General features: G+C 41.9%; 2 protein-coding genes across 2 annotated transcripts; both read right to left on the bottom strand.

The window, feature by feature from the left end:
- Positions 1 to 1904: 1904 nt before the first annotated feature.
- On the bottom strand, positions 1905 to 4704 carry LOC128633100 (high affinity immunoglobulin gamma Fc receptor I-like). Its single transcript, XM_053681827.1, has 5 exons — positions 4701 to 4704; positions 4244 to 4537; positions 3339 to 3587; positions 2977 to 3093; positions 1905 to 2585 (listed from the first exon to the last, which is right to left on the bottom strand). The coding sequence occupies exons 1-5, from the start codon at positions 4702 to 4704 to the stop codon at positions 2539 to 2541; spliced, it is 711 nt and encodes a 236-aa protein (XP_053537802.1). The 3' UTR covers positions 1905 to 2538.
- A 46-nt stretch (positions 4705 to 4750) lies between these two features.
- LOC128628618 (B-cell receptor CD22) lies at positions 4751 to 8955 on the bottom strand. The gene is made up of 6 exons (XM_053681826.1): positions 8889 to 8955; positions 7200 to 7235; positions 6598 to 6864; positions 5675 to 5959; positions 5255 to 5524; positions 4751 to 5149 (listed from the first exon to the last, which is right to left on the bottom strand). The coding sequence occupies exons 1-6, from the start codon at positions 8953 to 8955 to the stop codon at positions 4809 to 4811; spliced, it is 1266 nt and encodes a 421-aa protein (XP_053537801.1). The 3' UTR covers positions 4751 to 4808.
- Positions 8956 to 11284: the final 2329 nt, after the last annotated feature.

Genomic DNA, 11284 nt, shown 5'->3' with positions numbered 1-11284 from the left:
GGCGATCTCCTCCCCAGAGCTCCAACGTGAGACCCATGAGGTGGTCTCATCCCCAGAGCTCCAGCATAAAGTCAGGTTCCTGCTAGAGGTCAATGAGGTGTCCTCCCAAGCCATGTTTCTGTTTGAGGTCAAAGGGACAACCTCTTAAGCCAAGTCCCTGTCCGAGGTTGAAGAGGCGACCTCTCAACCAAGTTCCTGTTCGAGGTCGAAGAGATGGCCTCTCAAGCCAAGTTTCTATCTGAGGAGTGAACAGTGCTCATCGCCATAGTAACTTCTGTGTTTTTGCAGTTATCCACTTTTTTACCCAACTGTGATAATGTAGACTGGCTTGCAGAGTTCTGCATTTTTTATTTATTTATATGCTTTGCTGTAGCACAAGCACAGTTTGTTGATGTCATACATTTTTGCAAGCATATCTGATTTGCAGTACGCACAGTATGCCTGACTCATCCTCAATTACTGGCTTCAGCCAGCATTTAAATTCAGCTACAGACTCCCACTCTTTTCCATACTTCTGACTGTACACTTTTGATTGAGACGTGTTTACTGATGTTGTAAGTTCTGTTCAAGATCAAACATTCATGACCAACTATATTCATTGAGTTTTAACTGTGGTTGGTGAACTATTCAAACATATCAAGTAAGTTTAGCAAACAAAACACCAGAGAAATACATTTTTCTTGAAATGTTGAAAACCTTTTTCAAGACTAGCGTCATGTTCATCTGAGGTGAGTGTGCTAGCATGTAATAATGTTACTGAAGGCTTTGGCCCTTTTCAGGTTGTTAATGCTACTTTGTGGAGGAAATTCTAAATTTATTGTGACTTCCCAACCAAACAATTGTAGTCTGAACTGAATGTGTTTAAAAGATTTGACCAAAAAAATGAAGTTTGTCTCATTCTACACATGCTGTTGCAGCTGCAGTCAGCTAACATTGATTGCTGCTGCTGCCTCTGTGCCTGGCTATTGAGCTAGCTCAGATGTTACTACTGCTGGTGTCACTAATGCACTTTTACAGACAGGCAGACAGACCGTGTGTTGTGACCGAGTGTGTGGCAGAGAAAATGGTTTTTGCTTCATTTAAAGAGAAAATGTGAATTTTAGCGTTTGAGTCACTTTTCAAAAGTTGTTAAGTTCAAAAGTAGCTAAATTTGTTGCTAAGGGCTTTTGGGGGGAAATAATTTGTCAGGGTAGTCTGAAGAGTTGCTAAACATCGCTAAACAAAATTGCTATGTTGGCATTCATGCCTTTATCACTCATAAGAGATCCCCATTAGGAGGAATGTCCCACCCCACAGCTGAACTGGAAGTTTTGATTGTTTTTTAACCAAATCAGACCTGTCTGTTATTACCTGAAGTGCTGGGTCACCACCCCAATAGTTTGAAAAGTGCCAGGTCAAATGCCAGCTCGCCCTCCCACTGATCCAGTGGCCCTGCAGTCAGTAGTCTCGCAGTTGCAGTTACAGGACCCTGCACTTCCTCAATTAAACGCTAAGTGGAGACAGTGACTTGTTTAAGTACCGACATTGTCAAGGTTGATACATTTATATTTATTCATTTAGCAGATGCTTTCATTCAAAGCGACTTACAAATGAGAAAATACAAGCAAATTTGTTTGCTTGTACAAACAAAGTGATTCTTTGTTTGTTTGGCTGCTTTAACTAAAAATAGTCTCTAGAAATTCTAAAGAGATAAAAAAAAATATTCTGGCTAGAAAAATAATGCTGGGTATAATACAGCAATGCAAAACTTTTGCCTCTTTTAGTTTTTGTATTTAAAATAAAAACAGGGTCTACAGGTCAACTGTCAAATGTGTGTGTGCGTGTGTGTGTGTGTGTGTGTGTGTGTGTGTAGATAAATAGATAGATAGACAGATAGATAGAGAAACATCACAAAGACAACACAGTTGATAAACAAATCTTTTTAATAACTTTTTAATAAAACAAACATATAATAACCCCATCCAGGGTGTACCCGCCTTGTGCCCCATGCTTCCTGGGATAGGCTCGAGGTTCCCCACGACCCTGTAGGATAAGCAGTATCAAAAATGGATGGATGGATGGATAAACATGTAATAATAACAATAAAAATAACAACAATAACAATAATGATGATGATGATGATAAAAAAAATCTTATTATTATTATTATTACAATTATAATAATGAAACATATTAAACAAGATTGATAACCAAGATTATGTTAGTACTTAAAAATATCTATATGGAAAATTATAACACACCCAACAGCCATGTTGGGTGACTTTTGTCTGGGTATTTTGGAGAAGCACAGCACAAGCCTCACGAATTATAAAAACTAACTATTACTATTTGTTTTTCTTTTATTCAATACTTGGAATTTGACATTAGCAACATGTAGGCCTTAATATTGAGTTCACACAATGTAATTAGTTCCACCGTGACCCCATGAGGAGGTGTGTAGGCTTCAGAAAAACTAAAGTGTAGAGAAAATAATTTATCAAGTGACAAATCAATATTATTTCACAATCACAAAACCTCTTTTTTTATAGATGACCATTGTTCACTCCTCTATAACAGCGTTCTGTGTGTTGTCTTCCTCAGTCTGAACTGTCGAATAAAGAAATAAAAAAGAGTTCACATAAAGTTTATTACAGGTATTTATGAAATAAAAGTCCTCAAATGGCATTTGATATTATTCTAAGCACAATTCCTGAGCATGAATATTTTTTAGGAATGTACTAAGAGAATGTGTTGAACTAAGTGTTTGAAAATAAACAATAATTATATTAATAATGTTGATCAGTGACTCTCTTTTAATTATAACATCCCATTTTTAATGATTGCCTAAAGCCATATCAACATCCTGCCTTCTAAATCGTACAAAAATAGCTTCATTACATAACACACATTTCCATGGCAGCGTAATGGAGTTTACAAAATCATTCAATATCCTTCTGCACTATTTCTGAATCATGTACGTGATTGAAAATGTTCTTACCGCGAGCTCTGTAACACTTCACTGCCAGAATGATGGTCAGCTGCAGATACACAGAGACCGTCACTAGACTACTGATCAGTCTGAGCACTGACATTGGAGCTTCTGCATGTGACCGACCTGATACGGAGTAAAATAATCATTATAATATTGTGTAAGATAATATTCTTAAACACTCCACATAGTCTAAAGATAAAACTAATCTTATTAATAAAAAATGCTGTTACTGGAAAATAATCAACTTCAGGGTGGAAACAGTAACTCAGATTCACACTGGGCTGCGTCACATCACCTCATCATTGATTATTTTCCCATAACCCTGTCAGGTTTACTTACTAAATAAACTAAATAAAGTGATTTCTCACCTCTGACTGAAACCCAGCTTTTGGGTGACTCTCCTCTCTCTGGGTGTTTACAGTGGTAGAAACCTTCATCTGACTTTGAGACAGAACTGATGGTCATCTCTCCTGTAGTCTTGTTCTGCAGGACTGAACCATCTTTATAGAAATCAACACCAGAATCTGAGGTCTTTGAGTTGCGAGATAAACAATGTAAAGTCAGAGGATGTCCCTCAGTCACAGGATGGACAGGACTGTCCAGGATCACATCACCATCTGTAGGAAAGAGAAAGAAGACACTGAAATCAGAAAGTGTGTAAAATACAGTAATGATTTTAACACAGAGAGCTACAGTAAATCAGTGGTAGATATCAGAGAGAGTGTACACAGTGCAGCGCTCACAGAGTCTTCATGTGTGAAGGAGAAGATATGCTTAAATGCCAGTTTTATCAGGAACATTCAGATGTGAAAGCAGCTTTCACTCTAATATTCTTAACATCCTGAAACTAAACTAGTCTTCACGAGTCTCTCTCTCTCTCTCTCTCTCTCTCTGTGTGTGTGTGTGTGTGTGTGTTCTGCTCATCTCTGTCTACCTTGTTCTTTATGCTAGTGATAAAGGTGATACTGACATCCAAAAGGTCTCATCTCTCTGTATTCTTTTTTCCTCTTTTTTATTCTGAGTCTGATCTTTGTGTGCAGATGTGTGTATAAACCTGTGTCTCAGATCTCTGCAGCCCTGAACACAGCGCTATCTGTTGGTCTTTTGTTAGAATCGACTGAATAACATCAAATCTGTGTCACCCTAGAAACTGCACTCAGTTTCTTTATAACAATATTATAATTTCTTTTCAACAATTCAGTAGATTATAAAAGTGTTATCTTTATTCCTGTATATTGTACATCTATTACTGATGAGAACATTGAAGACTCACTGTGCACTGTGATGTTGACAGGATTACTGCGTCCTCCAGATTCAGACTGACACCAGTAAACTCCAGTGTGTGATGTAGAGAGGAAGCTGATGTTACATGTAGATCCTGAAACGGAAGGACAGTCAGACACTGTCTCACTGTGTGTGTATCTTCTCACTGTCCATCCAGTAGAGTCACTCTGGTCCTCACAGCTCAGTGAGAGAGAGTCAGCAGTAAAGTGTTGAGTTCTGCTGGGATTGATGATCAGAGACACTGGAGGAGATTCACCTGAAACACACACATTACAATTCAGATCTTATTCTGAAAATTAACATGTATTTTATCATGATGTTAATTTCAGTGTACAGTTTAGTAAACATGTGTAACATTAAAATTACCACAGGACTAATACTTGCTCTGATTAGACAATGATATCTGAATAAAAATCTACTATCAGGTGCTTATTCTGCTGCTTTACACATTCCTCACTAAGGAGTTTAAATATAAACAGTTATTACACAATACATTAGCACATATACAACACTTAATATTAATAAATGGACATTTGCTACACTCCAACTCAACACTATTGTTGATTTATTTCCTCACCAGTGATGCACAGTGGCTGTAGGTTGCTGAACCGTGTGTGAAAGACTGGTTCTCCTCTCTCTGCTCTGCACATATAAACTCCTCTGTGATTCACAGTAACAGGACTGAGAGTGTAGGAGCCTCCAGATCCTCTGCTGCTGTCTGAGAGGAGCGCTGTACTGTACCTGAGGGAACCCTGACTGTCTCTGGAGGGAACCTCTGTGTACCAGCTGAATGTCCAGCCTGTAGAGGAGTGTTTAACCTCACAGCTTAGAGTCACTGAGTCTCCTTCAGTCAGCCAGCGCAGTGGAGACACACTCACTACTGCCTCTGCTGCATCTGATGGACAACAAATGTAAATAAATAAAATCAAATAAAGTCATACAGAGTGGTAATCTTGTTATATATAATTAATGACGAGATAAAACAAACTCACACACTCACCTGATACAGTGAGTGTAACAGCATCACTGATCTCTGAGCTCTGAGAGTCACTGCTTCTCCTCCCTCTGCAGGTGTATTCACCACTGTCATCATTTATAACTGAGCTGAAGCTGAACTCCTGTGTTGTGGGGTAGAATGTTTTATCTTTCTTATACCAGCTGTATGTCCACTCAGTGTCTCCTCCTCCCTGTATTTCACATCTGAGAGTCACAGTCTCTCCTCTGAACACATGTTTATCAGGCTTTATGGTCACCACAGCTTTAGGACTCTCTACAGAAACATAATTTTATTATTTTATTTTTATTTTATTATTAACCCAAATACAAACACACTTCAATAATGTACAGTTCTAATACTACAACTGCTATATATTTAAGTGATTAGTGATGATGCCGTGTTTTGCAACCTGTTTTTACTCACCAGTAACATTTACCCAGAGTGCATCACTGTAGTGTGTGTAGTAGACTGGGTTTCCTCTTCCAGCTCTGCACCTGTACTGACCTCCATCAAAGATTCTAACTGCACTGTATGTTTTAGTGTAGTAGTCTGTTTCAGCTTCAGTTTCAGTCTCAGTGCTCTGTGTGGGTTTGATCCAGTAAAACTTCCATCCAGCAGACTGCAGCTTCAGTGTACAGAACAGAATCACTGAGTTTCCTTTCAGTACAGCTCCTTTGAGACTTGGTGTGAGTTCAGGTTTAGGTTTTTCTGCAGTTGGAGATGAAACACACAGTTCAGGATGTTAACTGTTCATGTTCTGCTCTCAGAGTGTTTAACACACTAATCACTACTACAGACAAACACACTATTACTGATACACTGTAAAGACTCCTCTCACAGCCAAATTATTCATGAATATCTGTCAAAATATTTTATGGTATTTATCAAAGTAATTTAGTTTTTGTGAGAGTAGATTTAATGTGAAGTACATTGTTCTCTTATTCAAGAAAAAGTGTAAAGACAAAATGTACTGCATTATGTTTGACTGTTATTTAAAACATCCTTCAATAGAAAATATTTGAACCAGCAGAATGCATTTTATTATTTCATTTTACACTTAATGCAATAATAATAAAAGAAGAGACATATTGTCATTAATATTATTTATTATTGGATAAACCTGGGGCATTTTCATGTTCAGCATTTTGCAGCACATTGAGTCAGCAAATAAATAAAAATCACATCTTTAGTCTTCATCGACTGCATTTCACATCATCATCTCAAAGTCCAACATCTTTACTGCAGATCACACTTTGTATGCATATTGTGCAGCTCTAATCTACACCAGTACTGAGTGCTGAGGTGAACCTGAGGTTAATGAGTACTGAAGAGATGATCACACTCACCTGATACAGTCAGTGTAACAGCATCACTGGTGTGTGAGGAGTGTGAGCCTCCTCTCTCTCTTCCTCTACAGGTGTATTTACCTGCATGAGATGTTTCAGCACTACTGATTCTGTACTCCTGTTCAATACTGACACCAGAACCATCTTTATTCCAGCTGTAGATCCAGTCAGAGTCCTCTTCATCCTGTATGTCACATCTGAGAGTGACAGTCTCTCCTCTGTACACCTGTTCATCAGGATTTATGGACACCACAAGTTTTGGGAGCGCTGTACAAAGATAATAAAATATTTCCTGAAATAATTAGTATGCTTTTGATTGATTGGTTTTCATGAGTGTAGAGAGTTTAGAAGATTTTGGAAAAGAATGTAACATTACACATGGAACTCTGAAAAATGTTTTGGACAAGTTATAACCACTTGCACCAAAAAATCCAGCGTCTTCTACAGATCCTGATTATAATCATTTGGTATTGTGTTAGATGTATTTATAGTACAGTATTATTCAGATTTATTTAATAAAATGAACAGGAGATTCCTTTAATCCTTTAAAAAAAATCCTACAATTACTCGAGATCCTGATGTGATCTGGCTCCAGGTCTCACCTTGAGCTTGTCCGACTCGGATAAGTGAAATAAGCACTAAAAAGGGAAGAGGAACAGAGAAAATGATGTAACACTGACTTGATTCTTTTATTTAAGAAGACAAATGAGAACAATGTCATATACTGCAACAAAAATCTATATTCAGTTTCACTTCAGCTATAAGAAATGCAATATATCGACCTGTTTCAATAATGAATGGAGTTTAGAAAAAGTTATTTTCACTCAGGTCACTATGCTGCTCATTACTGTCTCATGTTTAATCTGATCCACATCTGCTAATCTGAAGCTGGATTACACACTTCCTTCTCTGTGTCTCACATGAGAAAGGCACTCCTGTGCACTAAAGCTGTGGTGTAATACATACAGCCTGCAGGATGATGTGTCATATATGAGGAAAAACCCAATCTCAGTAGCACACACAGGTTAATGAACACACTCTGGCTAGGATTGTGCAACGTGCTGAAAAATGTCTGTCAGAGAAACATTTGTGACAATAACTCTCGAGTGTTTCAGAGGAAATACAACTGTATATTTCTTCTAGGAAATAAACCACAACCCCACTTGTATAATTTGCTCCCAGCAAATGGCTGTGCCTAAATCATTTCTATATTTGAAGGCACTACAAAAACAATTTTGGTAAAAAGTATGGCTAAACACGCTGTAAGGCTTGTAGTGAGATGTCTGAACCTGGAGAGAACTACTCTCTGAGGACAAAGGACTACTACGGGAATGAAAACTCAATCTCTCTCACAGAATTAGCACATCATGATGAGTGGAGACTGGAAGATCCTCACTACACTGTTTCCTTCTTCCTCTCCTCACACCCTTCTCTCTCGGTGTCGAGATCACCTTAAACACACCCAAGATCTGTATGCATTACATAACATGTTTTAATGTGAATAAGATGTTGACTATACATGTTTGCTATCATATAAAAGGTCTCGGTGCATCTGGAAAATATGGTCTCATTCGCTCAACAGCAGTTCAAAGCAAAATACTGCATGCCGTTAAAGGCATACCCTCCCAAGACCCTCACTAAAATTACCTCCTGTATGTAAATAAGGTACATCCTTCCACAAACATCAAATTATAATCACAAACAGCAGCATTTGGTGGACCACAGAGCGTCTGGGTATTTAGGGCAGAGCTGGGCAAAGATTCGGGGAATCTGTAGGCAGATCTCCCACACAATCACTGTGTGTAGTTTTCTATGCCAGGTATTGGCAAGTTTTGACTTTGTTGTATTATTATGGTTTGAATTTGATTGGTAATGTAATGCTGAATGTATTTCTTCTTTTTTAGACTTGATTATATTCTGAAATTATTTACTCTAGTATATTATGTTAAGTCTGTGTTACCACAAATCTGTGACTGTCACAGCGCGGTCCGATCAGAACTCAAATTCCCAAGATGCAATGCTCACTTCTCAGGCACGTATGCGCTCACCATCCCCGGAGTTCTGATCAGACACACCTGGCACCTATCACACACACACACTAGTACTTAGGAAGGACATCCACCCGGGATCTGCGCGAAGTATACGCTCAGTAACTTAGTTTGCTGCGTTACCAAGCTCTTCTAGTTCATTGTTTCTTATGATCTTCGACCCTCGCTTCTCGTCTCGACTACGCTATCTGGATATCCCCATTTGGATTGTTCGCCCGATCGCTTGACCCTTGCTGACTCTACCACTACGCTTCCGGAACTTCCCGACTCTACTCGGTTCACTCGCCTCCCGCGCCTGCTTCCGTACCATCTCAAGGTTCGTGACAGAATACTTCGCCTATTAATGGAGGCAGCGGGAAATCGCTGGCCGAACGCCATCGAGGGACATGGCCGGATGCTTAGCGAACATGATCAACGTCTCGCCTACCTAACTGAGCAGGTAGCTCGGCTAAATCAGGCTGCGCAGCCTGCTACGGTGCCGACCTCACGCTTCCCTCCCACTCCAGCGCCGGAGAAGTATGATGGAGATCCCGCACGCTGCCGGGGTTTTTTACTCCAGTGCTCCCTGTTTTTTTCCAAGTACCCAGACATGACGGAGAATCAGAAGATCATCCATTTCATGGAACTTTTAACCGGGAAAGCTCTCCTCTGGGCCACCACGGAATGGGAACAGGAAGGGAACAGCATCAGCACGTATGAGCAGCTGACGTCACGCTTCCGCACGGTATTCGATCACTCTCCAGATGGCCGGAAGACTGGGGAGGAGTTATTGTCCATGGCGCAGGGATCACAGAGTGTGGCGGATTACGCCCTCGAATTTCGCACTGTCGCCGCCCGGAGCGGATGGAATCTCAAAGCCATGTTCCGCCGGGGATTAAATGCTGACATCCTAACGGAGCTGGCGTGCCGCGATGACCTTTTGACCCTTGACTCACTCATCAGCGTAGCTATCCGCCTGGATCGTCTACTACGTAGCTGCTGCCCCGGAGGTGGTGAGGCGGAAGCACCAACACCTGAGTACTCTAGTGAACCCATGCAGCTGGGACAGACTCGGGTGAGCACGCAGGAACGAGAACGACGGCGCCGTGAACACCGTTGTTTCTACTGTGGTGAGAGGGGCCACTTCGTGCCGCAATGCCCTCTCAAACAGGGCTCCACCCAAGGGGAAGCCAAAACTGCCAGACCACTTCAGTCAGGGGTGAGTCCCGAACCCATTACCCAGCACTGTATTCAGTCTGCCTTCGTATTGCCCGTTATTGTGGGTTATTCAAGGGTTTCTTGTGTTTTAGAAGCACTGATCGACTCGGGAGCGGCGGGGAACTTCATTAGCCAAGAGACCATACACCAATATAATATCCCCGTTCGTCCTCTCCGCACCCCCCGCCGCGTATCAAGCCATTGATGGGGCCCCCATAGGAGATGGCATAATCACCCACTGCACCAAACCTGTTAACCTCCGAACCAGCGCCCTTCATCAGGAGACGATCACGTTCCATGTCATAGTGATGGCTCGACACCCCGTGGTACTCGGTCTCCCTTGGCTCGAACATCACAATCCCCAAATTTCGTGGGACCAAAGGGAGATCACACGCGGTCAGCGCACTGCATGTCTCACTGCTTTCAAGTCCCGGTGATCTCCGTAGCATCCACCTCCATTGAAAGCCCAGATAAGGCAGCTCACATTCCGATCCCCAGTGTCTACCACGACCTCATGGAGGTATTCAGTAGGAAGAAAGCGAGCGGACTACCTCCCCACCGTGATTACGACTGCGCTATTGATTTGCTCCCAGGCACTACACCACCACGAGGGAGGGTCTACCCGCTAACGATCACTGAGCAAAAGGCCATGGAAGAGTACATTCAGGAGGCGTTGCACCAAGGATATATACGACCATCCACTTCTCCCGCATCCGCGGGATTTTTCTTCGTGGAGAAGAAGGGAGGAGGTTTACGACCGTGCATCGACTACCGAGGACTAAACCAATGTTGCGTCAAGTACCGCTACCCACTCCCTCTAGTACCAGCCGCTTTGGAACAATTACGCACGGCCACCATTTTCACGAAACTGGACTTGCGCAGTGCATACAACCTGGTCCGGATCCGCGAGGGAGATGAATGGAAGACTGGATTCAGCACAACCTCAGGCCACTACGAGTACCAGGTCATGCCGTATGGGCTCTCGAACGCCCCCTCGGTCTTCCAATGTTTAATTAACGATGTGTTACGTGACATGCTGGGACGCCATGTGATCGCCTACATCGACGACCTACTGATATACTCTGACTCCCAGGAAGACCATGTTCACCACGTTCGCCAAGTGCTACAGCGACTGCTCCGTCACCAGCTATATGTGAAAGCCGAGAAGTGTGAATTCCACAAAACCACCATCACGTTTCTGGGCTACGTCATCAGCTCCGAGGGAATCTCCATGGACCAAGAAAAGGTCCAGGCGGTCGTAAGCTGGCCCACACCCACGACCATCAAGGAACTACAGAGGTTTCTGGGATTTGCAAACTTCTACAGGAGATTTATCAGGAATTTCAGTGTCGTCGCCAACCCCCTCACATCCCTGCTGAAGGGGAGACCCAAGCGTCTGGCATGGAATCCAACTGCCCAATCTGCCTTCGACAAGCTCAAGA

Source organism: Ictalurus punctatus, chromosome 7, assembly GCF_001660625.3.
Source record: "Ictalurus punctatus breed USDA103 chromosome 7, Coco_2.0, whole genome shotgun sequence".
In the NCBI taxonomy this organism is placed as follows: Eukaryota; Metazoa; Chordata; class Actinopteri; order Siluriformes; family Ictaluridae; genus Ictalurus; species Ictalurus punctatus.
Note: the sequence above shows the minus strand (reverse complement) of the source record. Positions and strands in the feature narration are given on the sequence as shown.

What these genes read in the sequence shown, in the direction of transcription:
- LOC128633100 (XM_053681827.1), bottom strand. An exon ending in AAGCTGGGTTTCAGTCAGAG is followed by an intron (nt 3,094 to 3,338) that starts GTGAGAAATCAC and finishes ACTCCGTATCAG; the next exon opens with GTCGGTCACATGCAGAAGCT. An exon ending in GAAGTGTTACAGAGCTCGCG is followed by an intron (nt 2,586 to 2,976) that starts GTAAGAACATTT and finishes TTTATTCGACAG; the next exon opens with TTCAGACTGAGGAAGACAAC.
- LOC128628618 (XM_053681826.1), bottom strand. Translation starts at nt 8,955, where the DNA reads ATGGTACGGAAGCAGGCGCGGGAGGCGAGTGAACCGAGTAGAGTCGGG. An exon ending in ACTCTGGGTAAATGTTACTG is followed by an intron (nt 5,525 to 5,674) that starts GTGAGTAAAAAC and finishes ATGTTTCTGTAG; the next exon opens with AGAGTCCTAAAGCTGTGGTG. An exon ending in TGTTACACTCACTGTATCAG is followed by an intron (nt 5,150 to 5,254) that starts GTGAGTGTGTGA and finishes GTTGTCCATCAG; the next exon opens with ATGCAGCAGAGGCAGTAGTG.